The 26,625-nt window shown below is 36.7% G+C and overlaps 1 protein-coding gene across 5 annotated transcripts in view; it reads left to right on the top strand.

The window, feature by feature from the left end:
- Nucleotides 1-4,470: 4,470 nt before the first annotated feature.
- The window catches only part of LOC307157402 (membrane-spanning 4-domains subfamily A member 4A-like), a 49,538-nt gene continuing 27,383 nt past the window's right edge, over nucleotides 4,471-26,625 (top strand). For 2 of the 5 annotated variants that reach the window (XM_079869331.1, XM_079869330.1), the window contains exons 1-5: nucleotides 4,494-4,635; nucleotides 7,677-7,752; nucleotides 23,213-23,426; nucleotides 23,829-23,939; nucleotides 24,047-24,115. In XM_079869331.1, the coding sequence (XP_079725457.1) occupies nucleotides 23,238-23,426; nucleotides 23,829-23,939; nucleotides 24,047-24,115 (369 nt within the window). In that variant the 5' untranslated portion in view covers nucleotides 4,494-4,635; nucleotides 7,677-7,752; nucleotides 23,213-23,237. Of the gene's footprint in view, nucleotides 4,636-7,676; nucleotides 7,753-22,794; nucleotides 22,952-23,212; nucleotides 23,427-23,828; nucleotides 23,940-24,046; nucleotides 24,116-26,625 lie in introns of all 5 variants that reach the window. The other 3 variants (XM_079869333.1, XM_079869332.1, XM_079869329.1) reach the window with 3 other exon arrangements.

Genomic DNA, 26,625 nt, shown 5'->3' with positions numbered 1-26,625 from the left:
TTTCTCTTCTTTCTTTGAGTGGTATTAAATCTGTTTAATGTAGTCGATTTTCTCACATGATTGTAAAAAAGATGAGTTGGGCCAAACGTTTTAATTTCGTATTGATTGATTTGCAACAACTGGGAAAATGAAGTGTTTTGGCTGCGGTGAAGTGGGACATTTAATCTGTGATTGTCCTGAAAAGAAAGAAACACTATATACTGTGCAGGTTTATTAATAAAGGGGCAGATGATGAGGCGTCCGCTGGGTCTGTTGAAGATGAGATTACCTTGACATAGTCAACCAGGGTCACAGAAATGTTGTGATATCTGGCCACCCTTCACCTGGGCGTTAATGAAGAGAGGGAAGAGAGTAGAAGGATAACAGCAGTATGAGAACTGAACTCCAGCTACTGTTAGTGCAGATTGGTCAGGAGTTACAATAGTAGAAGTTTCAATCATACACACCTTGTAAGTGTGTTCTTATTTTACTCTAGCCCGGTGAAGACTGAGACGCCACTGATCAGCCTTTCATTCGCCTCTCATGGTGTGTGTTTGCACGGGTTTTGCATCATTATGTGATCGGTTTATGTGAGCGTCAATTTAAAAGACATATCGAATTGATTATCTGCAGGTTCCGATCAGTGGCTGATCATTTAGAGTTACAAAAATATAATATGCGCTGTTGTATTGTCAATACTTAGTGATTAAACTGTAGAGACAAGATATGTTCAATTATATGAAAACTTTGTAATTTTCCTGTAGATGGCAGTATAGACTCAAAAATGTAATTGCCTTTCAGATTTGAAGAACTTTCTCTCAGAGGATCGAGGAACAAAACCCTCATTTGAGATGGAAGCAAATATTTTAAGTTTTTAAACAGTGAAGATTTACATATTTAAGAAATAAGGATATCTGCTTGCACTCTATATTAACAATTTCTATACAAATTAAGTCCTTTCAATGTACATACAATGGCTTTAGAAACATCATAATAAAAGGTTAAACAGTCATATTAATAATTCAACATCTTTATGCCAGGAACGGATTCCCCTTGACCCCAGTGGTGTATCAGTGGTGTAAAGTATTTGAATAAATGTAATTAGTTACTGTACTTTAGTACTGCTAAAATCAGATACTCGAAGACCTTTACTCAAGTTGTATTGGAATTGGTAAAGGAGTAATTTTTTGCTGTAAGGTATCTGTACTTTTACTCAAATATGGTTTTCAGGTACTCTTTACACCTCTAAATAATATATTATAGAATAAACAATAGATTACTCAAAAGCAGCGGCTTTATAGTAAACATTGATAAACAGTGGCAATGTTAATTGCTTTGATTAGAATTTCAACTTCATTTTCTACTGTACAGGTAATTTTTGTATAACTTTTAGATTATCTTGCCTTCCAGTCCATTATAATGCCATTCTTCAGTTGTATTTTCCTTTCTCCCCCTTTATATATTTAATTCAAACTTATCAAATTGTTTTAAGATATTTGTGTATGTTAATTATTAGAATAAATCTATTGATGGTATTCATTTTATGCATTTATATGTATTCCTTTGACAATGTTCTTTATGTAATTGTTATTTTCATTTTAAAAAAAGAGAGAAAGACGGAGAGACAGATCGAGACCGAAGGTAAGCAGTACCAGATATATTTTATTCTTACAGTTTTTCCTAAACGTTACACTGGTCAAGTTCTATACAGAAGAGAACAAGACATTTTTCACATGAATGAAAACGGACGTGATCTCTGTTAACATAAGAATCATGCGGATTCACTGAGATCGCCCCCAGCATTTATGGTTTGTACCTGATCTCTGATCAGTTTTATAAATTTGTAGATGTTTTAATTAGACATGAAAAGGAATAAAAGTAGTTAATAATCTCTTATTGGCCTGTTTAGCTGAGCCATCCATAGAAACAAAACAATAACACATTATGCAGACACTTGATATTTAATGATAATAGATGATTAGTAAAATTGCATTTAATAGATTATACTTTCAATAAAACATTTGAAATGGGTTTGTAAAAGCTGTTTTTGTGCATGTTTAGCTGGAATTTTTGCTGCATTTACACTGTTCTTACCAGCAGGGGTCACCAGCGTGTGGTGTTTTGAACGCTTCGAAACAGCGAGTCATTTTGCGAAGCAATTGGTTCAATTGAAAGCTTAGTTGCGCCCTATCTCTAACAAAGGGTAAGGCTAGACATAAGTGCTGTGTTCGAAATCGCCCCCTATACCCTCATTCACTATCCCCCACATTACTCCGCTAATATAGTTCACTTGAAGGAGTGAATGAAAATGAGTGAGTGAATCCAGACACTGAGTGTCGGAAGGGCTGCCAATTTTGCATAGTTGGTGCTTGTTATTTAACAATTAATTAAAACGTAGCCAACTGGCAGCTCCAGTCGCAGTGAAAAGATTCATCTTGAACTCTGCCATGGAAACTACATAATTTAATAATCAATTAAAAAGGAATTTATACTTGTATGATATTATGCTGTAGCCACATTGGACCAGCGGGTTGGAAAATGGATGGATGGATGATTCAGCTGCAGGCGCCATCTTATGGTCAGACGTGGGACTTCATTCGACGTGCAACTCTCACAGTGCATTATGGGTATTCTCTAGCCGTTGAACGTACATCAGCTGTACACTCATTATTGACGTGCATTGTGGGATTGAATGAGTGCCCTCAATATCTTTCACTATGGTTTCGGACACCACTATAAATGTCTGTCCCCTCAAATAATGCCCTATTTAAGGGTATATAGGGTATGGAAGGCATTTTCTGCCAAATTTAAATTAATTAATTAAATAAATAAAATGAAAATTAAAACCAGATTAACGTTTTCATTACAGAAAACTGTACGCAAAATATGTGACAAAATTGAGAATGAAATTAAATGATTTCATTTTCACGGTGACAGTGCATCATCCCTTTCAAATTGAAAAATAAAAATGCAATTGGTGATTTCACATTTCATTTTCACTACAGTCTCGAGGCAAGACTGCCAATATTAAAATGAAAAGCCAAACTGAAAAAGAAACTACAAACACAGTTTTTACATAGCTCTTTATTAACGCTCACGCAATAATAGTGACACAATTCAAATTCAAATGTAAATTTTAGTTGTCATTTTAATTCCTCTTTTATTTCACAGTTTTCATTTTCAACGACAACCTGCATGCAAATTCTATGTTAATGAGTGGGTGTGGCTTATTCAAGTAACGGCGCTAGAGACACGCCTTCTGTAAAGCGAAATCGTCGACGTTCCATGTGCATGAGTTGAATGTGTGAAACGAAATTATTTAAATGTGATTATATTGAAATCGAGACGACGAGATATGGCGAAATCTGTTAGTGAGCTTTTGCGGAAAGCTGCCGCAGCATTAGAACGTGGAAACAACCAGCCTGACCAGCATATACTTCAAACCCTCGGCGCACTGCAGTTCCTCGACCTGAGTCACGGGCATCTTCAGTTGCGATGAGGTTCATTAATGTATTAGGCTGTTTTGGAAATTCAACTATTTGGGTGTACAAAAGTCTTAATAACACAAGTTTCTTAAACACAACGACTTTATTCAACGAGTTTATTCCCAAGATTGTATTTCGACTTTTTTCTCGAAATTTAATGAGTTTTTTCTCGAAACACAACGACTTTATTCTCGAAATGTAATGAGTTTATTCCCAAGATTGTATTTCGACTTTTTTCTCGAAATTTAATGAGTTTTTTCTCGAAACACAACTACTTTATTCTCGATATTTAATGAGTTTATTCTCAAGATTGTATTTCGACTTTTTTTCTCGAAATTTAACGAGTTTAATCTCGCATTATAATGACTTTAATCTCAAGATGGTTTTATTTTTTTATTATTGCTTGGCCTTAATCCTCTTCCGTAGGGATAGCATTATTTATTCTATCGAAATAAAATAAAAGGATTTGAGGATTTTGGGTTAGGCTGGTTACTGTTCAATCCAGGTGTTTGGAGTGTGAGAGTATTAAAAGTATTTACTGATTAAAACTGTTACATTAAGTAGGGCAATTCCATGCTACATAGGATGCCGTTGCCAGGGGTTGGCAACCAAATGTAGTAGGATACAGCATGCTGAAACACTTATTTAAACACTCAAAGCTTATCTTCCACTCTTTTGAAAGGTGTGCTCAGTTTGTTTCTAGCATAAAGTATCAGGGAGATATGGCTCAGGATCCATGAATATAATAAAACCTTTTTAGCATGTTTGGGTGATTCCGGGAGTTAAAGCAGAATTTGAGGTAGCATTGTTTTGACCCTAATTACAAGTTTCCAGCAGCTTGTTGACCGGGTTGTCCACCCAGGTTGTGATCCTCAGACATCATAGATTTCATTTTTATATGACAACCTTTCCAGCAGCCCATGTCTGCTAAATCCCCTTTGCCCCCTGGGTATTGTGTTACTACAGCTGTGCGTCTTGCGTCATCAACCCGGAACTAGTTCGACTCAGTTGTTGTCTTTCTGTGTGTGTATAGATGACGGACTCATTCTTCACACCCTATATCTCATTACTAAGCATGAAAACCAGTTGCACCTGTTTTGTTCTTTTCTTGTTTCATGTATATGTGGTGAAGTGGGAAGCATCGAGTGGATCTGAGGCCGTGAGAGATCTGGCAAGTACCTTTTATCATTATATTTAAAGCAATAATTTATGACAATGACTGGAAATTCAAAAAACAAGTTAATATATAGCCTAACTAAAAAGCAGAATCGTCTGATTCTCAGTAGCAAATTTACTATTTTATTTCTTCATTGGATGAACTGGCTGGTGAATTGATGGAACTTTAACCTCCACCAATAAAGAAACAATAATGCATCTTTTATAACACCATTTTTTTTTCTGAAGTTACAGTTGGTGAGTCTACAAATATTATTTTTGATATAGACAAATTAATAAGTCTTTGTAAACACAAGGAAGCTTTTCCACAATCATGAAAATAATGTGATTAAAATGATGTAACGCAGCTGCTCCGCCTCAGACCTACGTAGATCATCTTACATTATATACAGTTGATGGTGATGAACATGAAGCAGGGCAACAACTCACTGCGTGATGAAGCCTATAGAATGCAGTTAGAGTGACCCTAAAATTCAAGATATCAGGGCAAAAATTCCCCTGTATGAGTTTTTGTCTCATATTTATATCATATATTTCAGCAATATCACATGAGTGCTGTTTTTGTCCCAAATAGCATGAGTGCACATGTGATATTAATTTCATACAACAGTTCAATAAATAAGAAGTTAATATTGTGTTATTTTACACACAATATTGTCTATTTTTGCTCAATTTTGCCAACAAAAGCCAGAGCAGAAGTGTTGTGCATCTCCGAGCAACAAATGGCGATGTTTTGTTTCTGAATGGATCCGCATTTTGAGTGAATCAATCGGGTGAACCAATGATTCAATGGCCCATTGATGAAGAGAGCCATTTACTTCAGTCCTGAATGAATCAGCCATTTGAACGAATCAAATGCATGAATGACCCAGTGAATTACTCATTTAGACATTTTCCGCGACCTACTGGTAGTTTTATTTTCTTAGAGAATAATTTCATAAAAAAAAAAAAAACTATATTTATGTGATAACTCACCCAAAGGGGAAAATTCTGTCATCATTTACTCACCCTCATGCTGTTTCAATCCTGTATTTATTTCTTTTATGGAACATAAATAAGATATTTTAAAGATGTTTGGTTACCAATCCATTTTGGTCTGAAAATATATCTAAATACCAATTCAGATGCAACATCTGAATAAAAAAACAAAAACAAAAAAAATCATGGCCATTGTAGCCTAATTTTTATTTTATTTTTTATTCTGGGTTTTGTTGGTGTGGATGGAAAGTGTGCAGCTCATCAATTCTGGTTGTGCTTTCTCTTTGGTTTTTCAATGGCAGCATCTTTTTCTTTACAACTGAACCATTTTATATTTTATGAGTGATTTGACTCTTAATGTGAATACCACAATTGTTTGATTAACATACAGACAGCCTATATATTAAGACCAGGAATCTAATATAATGTTACACATCTGATGTTTTTCCCAACATATAACCAAACGTTCACATAAGATATAACAGATAATGTTTGCCTACTCGCAAAGACAGATATTTTGAAATACTGTAATTCTTTGTATATGTGTATATCGTGATCACATGCTGTCTGAGGCGTCTTCGAATCTGTCAGTCAGAGCGAGGAAGGTCGTTTCGTCTACATCAGCATGAGTTTGAAAAACACATTCCTTTGGTTTAGACTCATGCCATCAAGAATTCGCTATGAATATTCACAAAGTTGGAATGCTGTGTTTTAAAATGATACATACTTGTGCTGAGGGGAAGCGCCAGTCTTCTGTAGCTCGTAAATACCCTGTGCGCTTTCTGACATTCTGACATTTTGCCGCCGGCACATGGTTCTTCATCCTAGGTCTGGTACGCAATAACTTGACACTTGCACCGGGGGACATAACTCTTGCACTGAAGTTTCTTTTCATTCCCTGAAGATGCCTGAAGATTTTAAAGACAAACCACCATCAATTCACCTGTGTTTTCGAGAGATTTATAGTAACTTAAGTAATTTAAAAAATATTTATAATTTTTAAATGCGTTATTTTATGTTATTTCTGTTAAAAACCAGTAAACATTCAACTTAAAAAATTAATCCATGTTGAGTCAAATAGAATATTTCTTTCTAAAGCTACTTTTTGTAATGTCTATTTGATGCTTTTCTCATTTAACACAATAATACTTTTGTAATTAATCAGTTAAAATAACATTATTTACCAATTAGCATTACCACTCATAGTATACAAATTGAGCAACAGTCATTTTTAAATCACGTAATGATATAGAACACAACCACAACCTTTAAAGGGGTCATCGGATGCCCATTTTCCACAAGTTGGTATGATTCTTTAGGGTCTTCATGTAAAGTTTGTAACACACTTTGGTTAAAATTCCTCAATAGTTGTGTAAAACAACACCCTTTTTCCTCCTCAAAAACAGCTCTGTTCACAGCGACCCGTTTTGGTGCATGTCTCTTTAAGTGATAATGAGCAACTGCACCCTATCCCTCTCTTCCGGGGGTGTCTATGCAATTAGTATACAAATGGCTGAGGAAATATGCTAATACGGGACAGTCCGTCAGTGGTTGTGGGCGGAGCATGAGCAATATAACATCATATTGCTCAGAAAATCCAAACGGCTTGATTATTGAGAGTGTTTAGGCTTTTAGAGGATTAAAAAAGTGAGTGAATGGATTTTTTTCATTGTGCGGTGGTTGTGCCCACACACTGCAAAGACACATTTATATGCAAAACATTTTTGCGTCCGATGACCCCTTTAAAAAAAAAAATAATTGTTACATATTAACAAACAGAAAATTAAGCTGTTTTTTATTAATCTTGCAAGTTCACATTTTACCGTGAAAACATAACTATCCAGTTAAGCATTACACAACACTACAATATTACACAATATTTTGGGTTGATACATTTCATACACGTTTGACATACAAAGCACATTTTCACAAACTAGTAAAACTACTTCTGATCAAGTTCAGCAGCATTCCTGAGAATGAAGGATTAGATTTGAAATTACTGAATAAAGACTTTAAATAATGTCTGACTGTCATTCTTCTCATTCTCACGTCTGGTAGAAGTGAAAAATTTCAGAGCTGCTGTTCAACAACTGTTCAGAGGAGGAAAAAGAAAGATTAACAAATATTATCTGAGGTGAATGTTTCATCTTTCTTTAGATGTTTTTATGTATATGTTACATCTTATAATGTGTCAATTCTGAGACTTTAATGCTGAGCTGAAGTAAATTGGATGATTTTATTTAAATTATTACCTATCAAGCACTGAACGCTTCAGCCCTTTCTAAAATCCATGTTTATGGTAAGGGTTACACACTGTGGCTTCGTTCCCTTTGTATGTGGCATAGACACTTCCCGTACGGGCTGGGGAGTGGTCTTAGGTGGCCATCCAGCCCAGGGGCTAATTGGGCTTAAGCCCCGAATGTTTTGTCAAAAGCCCCGAATATTTTAGGTTTTTTAAAATAACTTCAACTTTGTTTCATTTCCTCTGTCTTTCTGACCGGAGCGGCAAAAATGAAACAAAAGCTCTATTACCGTGCGTGGTGGCGGACGGTAATGCATCGCGCATCACTCAGCTTGTTTGCCAACTGCCAATAAAAACTAACGAAGAAGAAAATAAATCTTCTTCTTCTTCGTCGTTGTCATCGGGGGCTGGCGGGCTGTTGTAGGCTATGTTTCACCGCCATCGCGTCGTAGCGAGCTGGCTAGGTGTTAACAAGGTGGTAGCGTGTTAACGTTAGGTGTTATTAAGAGAAATTAGTTGCTAATAGTGATAGGCAGATGATTTGGCGGATGGCACTTGTAAAACCAAAACACACAGCTTGTATCAAATGCTAAGTTATCTCAGGGCATGTTTTACAGCTAATCTCGGCGCATTAGTGGGATAAGAAGAGAGACTAATTGAGAAATATAGTGATAAAGAAGACTAGAAAGACATGAGAAAGTATATTTCCTCCTCCTGATGACAACAATTCCAAGTACAGATGCATCAATATCGTGGAAAAGTTTTTTTTTTTCCCATACTTTAATTTAAAAAGTAAATCTTTAATATATTCTACATTCATTACATAAAAAGTTAAATATTTCAAGCCTTTTATTGTTTTAATCTTGATGAGGGCTTACAGCTCATGGAAATCAAAACTCCTATCTCAAAATGTATTAGAATTTTAGAACAAAGAATTTTTTATACGACCTGACAAGATATCTAATCAGGTAATCAACTCAAAACACCTGCAAAGGTTTCCTGAGAATTTAATCCGTCATTCTTGTTCTGGTGGTGCAGCACAATGACCTTTTCCACAATATTCAAAATTTTTGAGATGTAATAATGTAATAAACGTATTAGTATTTACATAATTAAAGGAATTGTTATGGTGAACAGTAATAATGAATAAATAGTAGCAGCAGAGTGTTGCTAATTAAATGAATATCACTGTCCACAATTTTACATGTAAGCTTTTTGGACAACGCATCATTATTTTACTGTAACATATTACACAATATCATCTATATTTAATGCAGCAATTCTGAACAAAAAGTATACATATTTAATAATAAGACACAGGTCTTTGGAACTTTTATTGCACACATGAGACTTAAATTATTATCAGCGAGTTATGGTGGCGTTTTGGCCCCAGTCTAAAAGGGCTGTTATAAGTTTTACACGCCACCAGATACCACTGTGTTTATTTTCCCAGATAGTGTATAGATTTTTAGGCATTTTATCATCTCAAACAGCCTGAAAAATAGTGCATTTAGCTGACGTAAATGGGGAAAAAAATCTCCCCGGGGGAGTATGCCCCCGAACCCCCCTAGGTTTGGGCTAAGCCCCGAATGTTTACATTGTCTGGCTCCGCCCCTGCACCTGCCCAATCAAATCCAAAACTGCACAATCTGGCAATATTACTCAGAAGGGGAAAATTATGATAACTGTGGGAATTATGTGGCGCTTGTTAACCTGCTTCAAAAATATAATGACAAACCAGCACAACACTTTGAGAATAGCCTGTAAAGTCACATTCAAAATAGGCTTGATAACTTGAATGCCAGTTATATTGCAATAAGTGACTGTGTAATGTTACGGCTGGCTCATATACCGCAACATAAAAGAGGCAAACAACAAATGCTTTAACAATAAACCAATTTATTGTCAAACCAAGCAAAACAATTATTAAACAATCAAAAGAAACCGACGTCTAGGGGGGAAAAACACGCGTGTGGTTACTAAATAAACAATATCTGGCACTAAGAATAAATATGGGAAAACAAAGATACAAAATAAAGAATGTGAAAGAGAAGTGAGAGAATTCTCACTCCAAGTCACAGGTCTTTATACTAACACATTTATACTAATTAGGGATTGAATACACCTGTTGCCCAACTAACGTCTGCACTGTGTAGCAGAGCCAGCAGGGGTAAACAGGCAGGCGTAACACCTCCCCCACAAAATGTATTCCTCTAAGGCAGGGATAGGCAACTCCGGTCCTGGAGGGCCACTGTCCTGCAGAGTTTAACTCCAACCCTAATTAAACACACCTGAACAAGGCAATCAATGTTTCAGGATTACTAGATAGATACAGGCAGGTGAGTTTTTATCAGGGCTGAAGCTAAACTCTGCAGGACAGTGGCCCTCCAGGACCAAAGTTGCCTATCCCTGCTCTAAGGAATGCAAAAAACAACAACAACAAATTCTCCAGGATTGATCCCACTCCACTTGGTTCCTAGTTCCTGCTTCCTGGGCCCTAGGAAACAGGATAGAAAGAGAGGAGAAACAACAAAATATATATTCTCATGCTCGAGATAGGGCATCAGCAATGACATTTTCTTTCTTTTTTTTTATTAACAGTTTTAAAGTTATATTAACAGACACAAAGCATAAAACATTAAGGACAACAAAAGAAACATTAACACACAACGGAAAAAAAAAAGAAGAAAAAAAAGAAATGTCTGGATTGCCTAGTCAGCAAATATATACAAAATAATTATTGAGAAAATAAACATAAATTACAATATTCACAATTGTTCAGTTAATTCAACACAGGAGAAGAAAATAAATGTTAAACTTCCAAAAGTCTCAAGAAGGTCCCCATGTGGCTTCAAATCTTTTTTTGTGAGCAAAACTCCCCAAAATGTAACTGTTCCATTTGGATAATATAAAGCATCTCATTTAACCATTTCCGGAAACAAGGGGCTTGTGAAGTTTTCCAATTGAGAAGTATTACTTTTTTGGCTGCAATCAAGCCTACCATTAGTGCATGCTGAAGAGTATGAGGGATAGTATCCATTACATCAGAATAGCCAAAAATAGCCAGATTGTGGTCAGGTTGAATGTCGATTCTGTACACGCTTGAAAATAATTCAAAAATGTTAGACCAGAAATCATACAAATTAGGGCAAAACCAAAATAAATGTGACATGTGTCCCCTCCGCCTTCTTGCACCTATCACATTGAGAAGATATGGAGGGAAATATTTTGTTTAATCTAGTTTTGGAGTAGTGAATGCGGTGTATAACTTTAAACTGGATTAATTTATATCTCGAATTTACAGAACAGCTCTTTATTCTCGATAGGCCTTCTTCCCAGATCTCATCAGACACTTCATCGTTAAGTTCAGCAGACTAGACTACTTTGAGGTGGTTGGTGCATACAGATGTTGTAAAAGCCCGAACAAAACAAGTTACTAAATATCTGGTTTCAGGATTAGAAGATGAAAGATTGTGAATAATATGCTTTTCAGGTTTATTTAAAAACTGTGAAATATTTTCCTTTACATAATTTCTAATTTGCAAGTAACTGAAGAAGTGAGACTGTGGGAGTGCAAACTTACTTTTAAGTTGTGAAAAAGATGCAAATTGATCATCTATATAGAGATCTCCTATACAGCATTAACCTTTTCTCCTCCATCCTGAAAAAGCTCCATCAGTCTGAGAAGGTTCAAATGAGGGATTGCATGATATTGGAGTATTGAGTGAGACCTTCGGTAATTAATAGAATTTATTTATCTGCTTCAAAATCCTCAAAGAATTTCTCAACACAAAATTATAGCTTCCTATTCTGCCGATCGATTTACACTCTGTAAAAAGTAAAGTTGGGAGAGAGGACTCCGGCACTGACATAGCCTCAGCACGAACCCATAATGGGGAAATCTCAGGCAGCATGTTGTCCAGGATGCCCCTTTTCCAGAAAGTGAGAGCTCTGGCATTTGCTGCCCAATAATAATGCTTAAAAATAGGAAGGCCGAGGCCTCCACAATCAGTAGGTTTTTGCAAGTGGGCTTTTGCTATGCGAGGTGTTTTATAGTTCTATACAAATGACAGAATAACTGAATCAAGTTGTTTAAAAAAGTTGCCGGCAAATAAATAGGGAGATTTTGAAAAAGATATAGAAACTTAGGGAGAGTAACCATCTTTATCACATTCACACGGCCAATTAGCAATAAAGGAAGCAGTTTCCATTTTTCGATGCTTAATTTGAATTTGTTAATCATGTCTAAAAAATGTAATTTAAACAAATATTTAGGGTTCTTTGGAATTTTCAGGCCAAGATATGTAAAGTGATCCTCCACTATTTTAAATGGTATACTGTTCAAAAAGTTATCACTTAAGTTATTTGTTAGGGGCATAAATTCACCTTTACTCCAATTTATTGAATATCCTGAGAGTTTACTAAAAGTTTCAATGTAATCTAAAATTTTAGGGACAGCGACCACAGGATCAGTAATACACAGCAATGACATTTTCACTGCCCCGGATGGGTTTAATGTCAAGGGAAAATGGTTGTAAGAAGAGACTCCACCGCATTAACCTCTGATAACGATTATGGTTGGTATAAACCACAATTGGACTTGCAGACGATCCCAGATAGATTTCAAAGTGTTGGATGGCCAAAACAAGAGCAAGTGTCTCCTTTTCCACAACAGAGTAAACTAGCTGATGGACATTGAATTTTTTTGAAAAATAACAGACTGGATGTTCTACTCCATCCTGACTTCTCTGTAGGAGAACAGCTCCGGCTCCAGTATCACTGGCATCAACAGCTAAACAAAAAGGTTGAGAAAAATCTGGTGCAACAAGCACAGGAGCACTAGCCAACAGTGCTGTGGCTCCATCAAATGCCTGTTGGGTAACAGTGGTCCAATTAAAGGGTACTGTTGTGCTTATAAGATCAGTTAAGGGTGCTACAATAGATGCAAAGTTTGGGCAAAACCCACGATAATATCCGGCCATTCCCAGAAACCTACGCAATTCTTTGTGATGTGTAGGCACTGGAAAAGCACAAATGGACTCAAATCTTAGCTTCAATGGGGCGAACATGTCCATTTCCTACTTTACCTAAATAAGTGACGGTAGCTTTCCCAAATTCGCATTTTTCCAAATTTAAAGATAAAGAAGCCTCAGTCAAACGAACAAATAACTCCCTTATTTGGACTAGGTGATCTGACCAAGATGAACTGTATAAAACCACATCGTCCAAATAAGCCTCACAGTCAGATAAACCAGACAACACCTTGTTTATAAGGCGCTGGAAGGTGGCTGGAGCATATCGAACCCCAAACGGCATAACACGTTATTGGAGAAAGTCGTCAGGTGTCACAAATGCAGACAGTTCCTTTGCTCTAATAGTCAGTGGAACCTCACAAACTTCGCAGACCCCACTCTATCCACACAATCATCTATGCGGGGTAAAGGATAGCAGTCAGGCTTAGTGATGGAATTAAGCTTGCGATAGTCTGTACAAAATCTGTAGGATCCATCGGGCTTATTTACAAGGAGACAAGGTGAACTCCAAGCACTAAAGCTGGACTCAGCCAAATTGTGATCTAATAAGTAAGTCACCTTTTTCAACAAGTCCCGTTTCACAGGGTTTACCCTATACGCATGCTGCTTAATTGGTGAAGAACCCACATCAATGTCATGTTCAATCACTGTAGTGCAAGTAGGCTCATCAGAAAACAAGTGAGGAAAAGACTACACTAACTGAAAAATGTAATTTTCCTCAGAGTGAGATAGATGGGGTAAATGATGAGCCAATTTTGAATACATCTCAGAGTTATTCAATCGTCCTTCAATAACTCCTTGAGAAGGAAAGTGAATGCAATCATCCCCCATACAATTCAAGGAGGAACTCTGAAAAGGAAGTCCCCTCCCCACTCAAATGTGAAGAATCATCTAACACAGTGGTTACGAACCCCACAGAAGATGCAGGAGGAAAATAAGGCTTCAAAAGATTTATATGGCAAACCTGTACTCCCTTGTGTCGTTCTGGGGTTTTCAAAAGATAATTCTGTCCAGAAAGGCATTTGAGGACCGGATAAGGACGGGCTTGAAAAGGATTACTTACAGGTGGCAACAAAGCTAATACTTGGTCTCCAACCTCAAATTTCCGAGCCACTGCTCGTTTGTTAAACAACCTCTCCATCTTACACTGTGACTTTCCCAGTTTTCTCTTGATCCACATCCTGATCCACCACTTCATCAAAAGCAAATGAAAGTTTCTTGATAACAGACAGTTTAGACCTTGTATTAAAAGTGTTAAGCTTGTCTTTTTCTTGGCGGGACTTGTTCAAACACACACCACTCAGCTTCACTAGACTTTTGTCTTTCTCCACACTCTGAAATCGTTTGTGCCGCTACACATCAAAAACTATGAGTCTACTGTTATGAGTAGCCTCCTGAACCACTGCAGAGAAGTATTTTACATCACTCGAACGTGATTGTAAAAATGGAGACACATTGTGGACAAATCCTTCAACTTCGGAACAGACTATCTTGGGTGTTGCCATCTTGACTCCTCAGAAATTAGCGCCAAACCAACAGACCACTCTAAACTTTCAAGAAGCCAGAATCATCTCCTACAACCAGAATTATCTTGGCTATCAACTGGCTTTTAACAGCTCTTGACAAATCCTCCTTGCGCTTCTTATCATTTCCAGTCAAAATGATAGCATGACTCTCTGTGATTTCTAAAAGTTGTTCTTTGGTGCACCTATCTAGAAACTTCTCAGAAAGTTCTACATTCAATTCCTGAATGGAAGTCATTTTGGACTAACATAAAATTCACACAATGAAGATTAGTTAACCCTCTGGGGACCAAGGTGTTTTTGGGGCCCTTGAGATGTTCTGACATGCCTTGACATTTGTGGTTTTTTCAGTTATTTATAAACATGTTAATGGCTAAGGTGTAAATTCACTCTATATAGCACAAACAGGGCTACCATAATATGCGAGCAACGTGTATGTAGATGTTTGTATTTTTAAGAGAATAATGTTTATGCGTGGTTATTGGAAAAAATAAAAATGAAAGTTGCTGAATTAAGACCACAAAACACATATTAAATATGTGTCCACAAGACTTTTGACTAATGGATGTTGTCCCTTTGAGTTCTAGCTTCAAAATTATGTGAAAATAGTCTTGCTTTATCGTTCACAAAAAAAAATACATTGATTTAAATGGTGTAAAACAGGTTTTGCTTGGAAAGCCATTATGCGAGGGGGGCGTGGAGGAGGAGTAGTTTGTCCCACCCACTCTGCATAATGACTCTGCCTAATGCCCATTCATTCAGGTGTGACACTGACTGAGCCACAATGCAAGGACAAAAGATGTATTTAGAAGAAGACTTATATTGACCATTTAAGATTTCGCTTACATCTCTCGTAAATATGTTTTGCTATTTTATTAAAAATGTTACAATTACAACAATTACAATTTCAACAATATTTCAAGTGTACTCTTTCTTTGTAAAAAAAAAAAAAAAAAAAAGATTATAGGCCTACATTTTATCATGTGTATTCATTAGTTTGAATATAGCCAACATTGGAACATCTAACATCTTAGTCTATGACTTTATTTTTGACAAAAATAGTATATATATATATACATATATATATATTATATTATATATATATATATATATATATATTATATATTATATATATATAACGTTAGATATGAGCAGAAATTGCTAAACAAAAGCTTTTTTGATGTGGCGGTATATTCTACAGTAGCCTAAAAACTGTACGCTAGTCTAGTCAACAAAATGTTGTCTTTCATACTTCGCCTGACTGTAATGTTGTTTTTATGAAATATTAGGGCATATAAATGCTAATTTGCAGTTTAATACGTTGCTTATACAAATACATTTTATTTCAACATATTCCAGTCGATTTTTACTCATCTCAGTAGGCTATAGCAAAGCAGTTTATTATTTTACACACAGACGCACAATTCATATTTAGGCTAAACAGTCTTTACAAATATGTCCCCTTCATTCATCTCACAGAAAGGCGAGTCATATTATAGAAATGGGATTCATCTTTTTGCGGTTTACATAGGCCTACACTAACGTTATTCCATAACGTTATTCCACACGTGAGAAAAGAAAACAGCCTACCTCACTCCTCAGCGGAATCTGCTCCTCATTTCAGGACATATTGCTCCTCATCAGCACTGTTCTGAGGAATCGTTTCTCCATAAGGTAGGCTATAATGTCTCACTCGCGAGGAGTCGCGACGCGCTTTGTTTACAGCTGATGTGGGCGTTTCACAGCTCTGAAATGGTTTTCAGAATTTGCGTTTGAATAGCACGCGCTCTCCGGGGCATCAACTGTGAATCATCTCGTAATGAGGTCGACTGGAGTCGCTCTCTTTTTATACAGATTACAGAAGCTGAGAATATTTGTTTTTTATATAAATGACTTCATTTAAAAGATGCGATCTCAAGCTTTATGCCCGTGGGTCTGTTTGCCTGTTTGACTGAATTGTCGCGGAGTTATAGATCATTTTCGAACGCGTTTCAAATGGGAGTTTACTGACAGAGAGAAGGCAGAAATCGCATCATGTTAATTTTTCTTTATTTGTCAAAAAGCAAAACACTTTATTTTTTTTGTAAGTATACAGAAAGATATAGACACTGAACAGGATCGATTGATGTATTACATGAAAATGAAAGATCAAAATTAACAGAGCATTTAGTGTTTATTTTCATTGCTAAAAAAAAAAAACGAGCAAAACGCGCGGGCGGTTTTTGGTCCCCAGAGGGTTAAATGTTGTATCAGTGATTTCAGGCACAAAAAAATGTATCACATTCATCTAATCTTTCCAAACGATCCGCTAGCTGCCCGCCCCATAAGCATGCCGTCAAAAAAATGCGTCTCTGTAGGCAGCCTAGGCTCTGAGCTCTGCACACAAAAACAATTGGTTTCACCAACCACTCAAAACCAAAACAAATAGTGTTCCAACCAATCAGTTAAACAGTTGAGTTTTATCATTTTGGAATCCATTCAGCCGATCTCCGGGTCTGGAGAAAAAAATCGCAAACTCTTCATTCATTTTTTTGAGAGAGGCGCTAATGGTCCTGTCCGGTTCAATTCATTATGCTAAGCTATGCTAAAAGTGGGACCCCCAGACTCGGAGATCTGCTGAATGGATTCCAAAATGATAAAACTCAACTGTTTAACTGTGTTTTCCTTTTTTTTTTTTTTTTTTTTTTAAAAAGTTTTAAACTTTTTTTTTTTCAAGATGGTTCTATATGACTCTGTGACACCATACCTCCCTATGATATAGTAGTTGAAAAGCAGCATGTGAAATGAGTAGTATGTCAGAATTCATAGTAATCATAAAATATTAGAAAAAGTTCCCAGATGACTGACTTATGTTTTGCTGGCCACAACGATAGAGAATTCAACATATAGACTTTAATAAACTTTAATAAACTGATACTCGAGAACTAAGGGCTTAAACACACAAGGAAAGGTTATGAGGTAACTAAATGAACAACAGGTGAACGTGATCAGTAACTAAGGGAACAAACTGACACACACAAGGAAACAACTTACAAGGTCAACTTACAACAACAGGGCACTCAGTAACAGGGAAAACAGAATAATAATAAAAAAAAACAATTAAAACTAAACCAAACAGAGCATACACGTTATACTACGTTAATGTTATCGCTATGATTAGGATGCCAGGCGTAGCGACTCTCCAGGCCTACACATACACTAACTTTACATATATACAGATATGCAATCACCCCCCCCCAACCCCCCCCACAATAAAACGCTACTACTACTACTTCATTTGCCAAGTTTCTGAATTTCACATCCAATGGACACTTTATTATACACAGACCATTGAAGAGTTGTGAATGGCAGGGAAAAAATGCAACTCACTCTATGGCTGCGTTTACACTTGGCATTAACATGCGACCTGTATCCGGATGTTGTCTGCATACACATTGCAAAGACAAGTGTAAATGCACTTCTGATTGGAATGTTATCCAGCCATCGTGTCTGCATTCACAGGTGGACGTCACACAAAACCCCGCCCACTGTCATTGTTCCCCCTCCTCTCTCCAGAACTGAGAGCTTTTGCGATAGTCGAGTGCGAAGTACATGTAGGCTACATCGCAAATATACTGAAATGTTTGCCTTCGCAGTTCGCACCCGGAAGTTGCAGAACCGTTTTCCCACCACAGCTGGCAACGTTCTCGGACCCATACGCTTCTCTGTACCGTTTCCATTACAGCATCTATCCACATTATTAGTACTTGCAGCCTCTTTATCCTCCTCATTTTGCGAGATTTGTAAAATGTCCCCCGACTGAAAACCGTTTTTAAAAGAAAACCGACCACTTCAGGTTGACTTTGGGTGAACTAACCCTAGAAGGTTCAGAATAAGAAAATACTTTACAGTAATTCAAATGGAAACAATATTATCTTTCTTACCCCATTGGCTGATAATTTTGCTTGTTTTGAGCAAAAAGGTAAAAATTCTAGAAAATATTGACATAGTATCTTGTGTCATTTTACTTGTCTAGTAAATGTATCTTGATTTAAGAATTTTTAGATATTTGGACTGGAAACAAGACAAAAATACCAAGTAGGAAAGGCATTTTATGCTGTGTGAGCTATCACGAAAGTACTTTCAAAATGATGCCATAATCATGGCATGACACATGTCATAAATATGAAGGAGGTTTTATGCATTTTTATTACAAGTGTCATTAACTGTATTGGTTTATGTCAAGTTGTCATAACAAAGACATCTCAAACAATGTCATATTTGCATAAAAATGTCATAATTGTACGAATGACACTTAATGACATTTCTCACAAACATGCATAAAACCTCCTTCATATTCATGACGTGTCATGTCATGATTATGAAGGTGTCATGTTAGTCTTATGCACACCCCTTCAAGTAAAGTGTTACCCAAGTCTTTTGCAAGAATATCCACAGTGGCCTTTTAAAACAATAAAGATGTAGCTCATAGTACAGGTAATGTTATATTTCCACTCAGTAAGAAGAGTTTTGGTATTCTTTAATATTGCATTCTTTCTCTATTGTCTCAACTTTCTCACTTATTGCTTAGAAATGTACTGAGTAGAACTGAGATTGTTTACAATTTATATTGCAGTACTTTGTATTAAACAATTGTTGACCCAAAAATAAACATTCTCTAGACAAGGGTTGAAGTCACCTAAATGAAGAACAAAAAATATATTATGATATACACTTAAATTATAACAGCTAAACTATTGTGAACTCTGTCAGTGATGATAGCAATGCTAGAATGAGCCCTTTCATGCCCTTTTTTTCCTTTTCTTTTTAAAAAAGGAGATTCCCCCTTCCATATGTAAAAGCGCTTTGAGTGCCGAGAAAAGCGCTATATAAATGTAATGAATTATTATTAATATAACACTCAGAGGTGATTACATGTGCCATAACTGTAATGTACCCCTCAAAGTCAACCTGTCAGTAGTTATCACTACTGTAAACAGCAACAGAAAAACCAACAGGATAATGAGATAATTGAAACCATGAAGCCCAATAGACACTGTCTGCTTATACTAACATCTATAAAAGAGTGACTTCTAGAGAAAAAAGCACGTTCTATTTTTATTTAAATTTTTTCTTTTTTTTTTAGCACAATTCTTTTTTTTTTTTATTCAAAGCCGCTAAAAACCGGTAGAGCTTAAATGCTTTGTTTTGGAACAATGATTATGTGTTTACCTGAGTTTGCAGTCACAACACAACAGATAAAGCATTGTCAGGATAATTCCGGTTCGCGTGGCTACGCGGAAGCGATACAAATTCTGTATTATAAATTTTAAGGCCAGACTAGTAGTTTGTTGAGGGTTGGTTTGTAGGGAAGGACTACACGCCTGCACACATATATTCAAACGCGCATCCCTATTGACTGAACTTGTAATGTGCATGTGCACGCCATCAGTGTTCTCACGGGTTCGCGTTTTTTAAGTTTAAACTTAAACTTAAAAGTTTTCAGTTAAAATGGTGTTGTGTTAGCGGCCCCTAAGTTAATAACTAATTATTGTTGCAGCGATCTGCTCTATGGTTCTGGGCAAACCAGTACACAGGCAAATGCACCCGTCTCTCTCTCTTGTGTTGACAGGTTCTTGAAATTGTACGAGTTGCCGCCCTCGGCCGAGTTAACAAACCTGTCCCACAGCGTAACCTTTATTTCGCCCGTCCCGTCACAGATCCGCACATCTTTAAGCTCACAGTCCGAGCCGTTGACGTCACCACTTTGCTCACAGATCCATGAAGTTCAACCTTTCCGTGGAGCTCTCCCATCTAAACACACCAAAAACACAACATTAGTTTTCTATCCATTGTGGCCACAAACAGGAGCGGTCAGGAAATGTTAGCTCTGCGATTCACATCTTCTGCTTCGGACCGAGAGCTTTCATCTCCTCTATAGTCATGGTTCTGCAGCTCGGCGGCGCGCACCGCAGACTGGTCACCTCCACGCTCGTCCCACGAGAGCACAAGACGTTGAAGCCGTCTGGATCAGAGAAGCCTATAGGAACAAGCAAAAGAGTTTAATTAAAACCGAGCCCACTGGTGATCCAGCACTGAACCACAACACATGCCATCAGTGAGGCTGATCTGTAAAAAGAATTAGGCTGCTTACTTATGTTGCGCCTGACTTTGTGCGGCCTCTTTTCTGCTTGAGTGAAGGTGGCTTGATTCTCCATAGAGAACACGACCACTCTGTGTTACTCCTGTCTGGCGCTCTGAATCACTGCGGTGAAGAACGGAGAACTGTTCCTACTCTGCCGTCTGGGTGACACGTTATAGATAAATCCTTCCACCGCGTCGTCACCCTCTTTTCGTACCTTTGCAGGTCTAGCCATCCCTCCGTTTCTTGATTGTGGTCACAGGTGCCGTGTTCTCCTGGAACCACAAATTTGCTGTCTCGGACAAATGACATAATTGGTTGCTCGAGCCCCTGCCCTTTTTCAAAACTAATCAAAAGTGCCCTTCTCAAACAAATATCAATGATGATTATATTGTGGTCAATAAAACAAAATGCATTTGATTATAATTAATTATGATTATAATTTGATTTATTTTTACGTTTCTGTCAATCTGAGGTGTCGTTGCCAAGGCAAGTTGCGTGTGTCTCCGGAGTAATGTATGTGTCGACGGCAGGCGTAAACATTGCAGAAGTTAAGCGTATTAAAATCATAATGCACTAGTGTAAACGTAGGTATTCCACCGTCGAGCCAAATATAGTTATTTCAGTGATGGCTCGACAGCAGGAAGGAATAAACCTGAAACCTAAAACTTTTTTTTTTTTTCAATAATAAAAGGTAGTTTTTTCGATTCAATTAAAAATTATTTTAAAATATTTTATAATTCATTGAAGCCTGTTTGTCATGTATAATACACCGAACAATCGTTATCTGGCACAACAAGTTCACATTTCATTGGACAATGTGAAGTGGAGCGGTAATTTTCCAGTCATTCATAAATCGTTTGAAAATTAGATGGACAGACAAATTAACATTTATGAAGCGCTCTGAATCTGCGTCGTTTAAACAATGGATGCTAATTGACTACAGAGAACTGCACAAAACCAGCACCAAGAGTCGCATTAATAGTAAGTAGTATTAAAGTCACTTTTTATTTAGTCTATGTATTGATACACTGTTTACCATTTGATCAAACTATCATAGTTGGTTAAATGAAGCCCAGGCGCCACCTATAGGCATATTATGTGAAGTGTATGCGGACAACAACATGCAAAATGGTGACGTGAGGACTTTAACATTTTTGATAATTATGCAGCAATAGTATAATAGTACAGTAGCCTACTACTGGTCAAAAATGTGGACACATTACTATTTCTATGTTTTTTCTTGTGCACATCAAGCCTGCATTCATACGATCAAAAATACAGAAAAATATTATTACAACTTTTGAACGTTAGTGTATATTGGTACAAAATAATGTATTAATAATGTATCAATACAAATAATATACAAAATCATTCAGCGTTGTTTCCAAACCTGCATGCAGATTACTTGCTGTAAACTACAACATAAGCACATTTACCCCTCCTAACCATCTGATCTCCGCCTGCTTCCCCTTTCATTCTGGGAAACAGTACCAGGAGTTACTCTTATAACATCTTACTTACATCGGCTTATCTCAGAAGAGTGAACTCGGGCCTAGACCGTTCAGCCGGTTTAGAGAGATAGCCAGGTTTCAGTTTAGTTTGCACCAATCCTTGAATTTAGGCACCATTTGGCTCAGATTTCAGCAGTGTTCATCGCCACAGTAATCAGAGCAAAGTGACAAATGTCTGATGTAATAAAGTCACTCCCCCTGTTCCTACTCCAAATTAAAGTACATAGCAAATTATAATTATTATTCCCTTAATCCATTAGACATGTACAATTTTAGTTGATCAATTATTATTAAGCACTTAGTTTAAATGATTATAAATATATAAAGGTATATAAATAAGCTTAAGAATCAATAGATAAAGCTGTAGAAAATGGCTAAATGTGAGCTTAAATGTACAATTTCTATATCAACTATATAAACAAACTTCATAACTTTTACTTGCAGTGATATAGCAAGATTTTTTATTGTAGTTGTCCTCTTTCATAAACATCTCTTTTCTTCTTGTTTTGTAAAAAAAATTTTAATTCTTAATATTTTTCAATCTCAGTATATTGATACTTTGCACGTGACGTCAGTTGTACTGGCTGGCGGGTAAGAACGTCATTCTCTAGCAACGAAAACCAGTAAACTAATCAAGGATCTTGCCAGTTTTAATATACAAAAGTTGGTGTTTTGAGGTGTACACGACATGTCAGATTGTTGTTGTGCGATTGGATGCACTAACCGCGTTTGTTGCCCGCCAGATATCACGTGACTGCAAAGTATCAATTCTGGAGAAGAGAGAAGTGAATCACAGTTTCTCAGCACGTGATTGGCTGTTCGCTACTGATGTCACACCTAAACTCCTAAACTCAGGATCAAAGCCTGAGTTGACAGAGAAAGTTGATGATCAGCGTCATGGTACCAACAAGCCTGGTTGGATTGGTTTGGTTCTGTCAACTCGAAACTAATCCTGTAACCCTGAGTTTGTTCAACTACTATCATGTTACAGTTTCAAGGTCTAATTCTAGTTGATGACAATAATTTAACCAAAGTTAATAACTTCTAAACTACTAGTGTTTCTTCAACAAAAAGATTTAATAAATAAACTGCAAAGTTTGTTTACTTATAAAATCTATTTTATAATCATATCTATGCTCGGTTTACTATAATTTTGTACAGGTTAATTTCAGATTCAGAAAGAAGAATGTCTCACACTGTCATACCCATGAACTCTTCGACGGTTGTCATCCAGTTTCAACCACCAACACAAACACCAGCAGCTGGAACTGGGACAAATGTTCCTGTTCCTGTTTATGGACAACAACAGCTAGCAGGAGTTTCACCTCTTCAAGGACTTCAGCCTTTTCTGAAAGGCCAACCAAAAGCCCTTGGGGTGAGAAATTGTTCATAATCCCAAATCATTTTTATGTGTTTATGTCAGTGTGAGTGTTATGATTTGGTGGTATTAGTTGTTGTGGACAGCACTCAGCAACAACAGTTGAAAATAAAGCGCAGTTTATTAATAACACAACCCAAAGTCATAGTCCATTAAGCAGGCAGAAGCTCAGAGCACAGTAAATCCACACAAAGCATAACTTTTTTTTTTAAGTGACAATGCAAAAAATGTATAGTGTATCAGTCACAGAGTAGAATGATTTACAGATGATAAAAATCTGTCCATTACTTGCAATGGGAGTACCTAACTACAGCTGTTATAAATTTATATTGTTTATGTAATATTGTTCCCCAAAGTGTGATACTGTTTTACTTTAAAATACTTTCTTATCCTTCACAGGTTGTCCAGATTATGATTGGTCTGTGGACTTTCCTGTTGGGAATCGTGTCTACAGTTTATGCAGATTCCATCTTTGTCTTTAGTGGTATTCCTTACTGGGGATCTCTCTTCGTAAGAAACACAATTATACAAAAAAGTGCTGTGTCTTGTAAGTGTATGTAACAGAAGTCACATGTTCCAGCAGAAACCTTGACTTTTGTCTTTCTCTCTGCTCTCAGTACATCATCGCCGGCTCACTCTGCATTGCTGCAGAAAACAAACCGAATTCACCCTCCAGTTTGTGTTTGGTATGTACACAACACTTGTTGTTTTCCAGGGTTTAACCAGAGGCACTGGAACCCTGTTGTGTTTGTACTGATTTTCTGTAGTGATTTCTTCTTCCTTATTTTTCTGCCAAAAAAAAGTGTATGGGCATCAGTGACTGTAATTCGTAGAGACAATGGCGAGAAACAAAATAATTTTTTCCCATGAATCCTCAAATGCATTTCTCTGAATTTATTTCCGTCTATAAACATTTCTGCCATTTTCATTTTCTAATATATAAATATTAATATTTCAAACTTCTAGGCCATTGGTCCAATCTGCACTAAATTTTGCACATTGCAGCTAGGGATGTTGCTGGCAAAAAGTTATCAAACTAATTTTGATTAATCGAAGCATTGTGCCAATATAAGTGAATCAAACTGTCTCATTGAGCAACACTCATTTTCCACAAATTTACATTTTTCTCCTGAACGCAACGCACAAACTTAATTTAATAGATGTTGGGTGTTTCTCAGAACCAAGAATGCAAAGAACGGACTTGTGTTCTTGGGGAGAATCTCTTGCTAGTTGTTCTTGGAAGAATGAACTCACAAGGTGACGAGCGCACAGAACGCCGCTGACAGTTTGAGACGATGTGTTCTTGCTGGTATTGCGCAATAATACCGCCGCACAGACGCCGTCTGCAGTGCCCAAACATAACGAGAATTATTGACGATAACAACCAGGCTTTATCGCCCAAGCCTACCCTCAGCTCAAGGGATTACTCTACAACTGTACACTACAATGTAATGTATATTCATAACAATAAAGCAACGCTTATGGAGATTCTCACTTCTGAAAACGTTTGAGCACATTTTCGATTCGCCATAAATTTTCGTAAAAATGCCAATATTTGAAATCTACACAGTTGATTTCTCGCATCAAATGTTCTCAGAAGTGAATTTAGTGATGAAATAGCGTACGAAATTGTTGAAAAACGACTTGTATTGACCTGCCTCGATCTCCTTCCTCGAATGCCGAAATGAATGCTGGGATATTTCTGAGAATATATTTCATTGAGAATTCACACCAAATTGTGTCAAAGTTGGACCTATAGCCGCTACAACAGAAATTGTAACACTGTAACTGGAGGATCGGTAAAGTTAAAAATCAATATGAATCTTCTTTGTTGGATGTCAAAACAAAACTTAAAATATGACTTGGCTAAGGTCAAAACATGTATGCTAGTAGCCAATCACATTTCACTGACTAATAACTTCAAATTTGAATGGCCCACCTTTATGAAAATGTACATATTTGTATGTAGTGTGAAAACTAGTATGTGTAACAAATTATGTGGGAAAAAATGAATGTGTAACCTTTTGGGCTTATATTTTATTTCTTAAGGTGTTGACATTAAAGTTTAAGCCCAACAGTTCACACAAGTACAGTTTAACATGAGCAAATATTGGCAAACAAAAGCTTATTTGAGGTGGCAGATATTTTACAGTAAAAATGTATAATCTATCCAAAACTAATCAACGAAATGTTGTCTTTCATATGTCTGTAACATAGGTCTTTCATTTTTATTATAAGAAATATAAATGTTAATTTGCAGTTTAATACGTTGCTTATACAAATACATTTTATTTCAACATATTTCAGTCGATTTTTACTCAGTATAGCAATACAGTTTGCTAAAACCGAAACATTCATTCACAAACAGAAACGCCTGACTGTAACGTTGTTTTTATGAAATATTAGGGCATATAAATGTTAATTTTCAGTTTAATACGTTGCTTATACAAATAGCCTACATTTTATTTCAACATATTTCTGTCGATTTTTACTCAACTCAGTATAGCAATACAGTTTGCTAAAACATCATCATTCATTCACACAGAGACGCAATTTAAATTTAAACTGTCTTTTTGCGAGCTGTGATAAACAGCGCGCATCTCTGCGGCTGCCGTTCATTCATTCACAGAAACGCGATTAACTTGAGAAGGAAAAAAAACGTACTACATATTCGGATCCTCTCTCCTGCAATACCCGCACTCTGAGGTAGATTTTCCATTATTATTATTCCTCACAGCGCTGCCAGATGGTGTAAACACGTAGGCTACAATGGTCTGATTAAACTTGTGTTTTCTCGAGCTGATATGGGGGCGTTCACAGGTTTGCTTGGATTGCCTCAGTAATTTGCGTTTGAATAGCGCGCGCTCTCCGTGGGCGGAGTCACATTACATTTGAATTAGCTCTAATGAGCTCGACTGGAATCGCTCTCTTTTAATACAGATTTCACAAGATGAGAATATTTGTTTTTTATATAAATTACCTCATTTAAAAGAAGAGAATTCAAGCTTCATGCCTGTGTGTCTGTATGCCTGTTTGACTGAGTATTCGCTGAGTTACAGTTCATTTTCGGACGCGTTTCAGAATGGTCTACACTGACAGAGAGAAGGCAGAACTCGCATCACGTTTATTTTTCTTTATTTGGCAAAAAGCACAACACTTTGTTTTTATTGTGAGTATACACAAAAATAATACACAT

Source organism: Squalius cephalus (assembly GCF_949319135.1).
Source record: "Squalius cephalus genome assembly, chromosome: 4".
NCBI classification, from domain to species: Eukaryota; Metazoa; Chordata; class Actinopteri; order Cypriniformes; family Leuciscidae; genus Squalius; species Squalius cephalus.
Note: the sequence above shows the minus strand (reverse complement) of the source record. Positions and strands in the feature narration are given on the sequence as shown.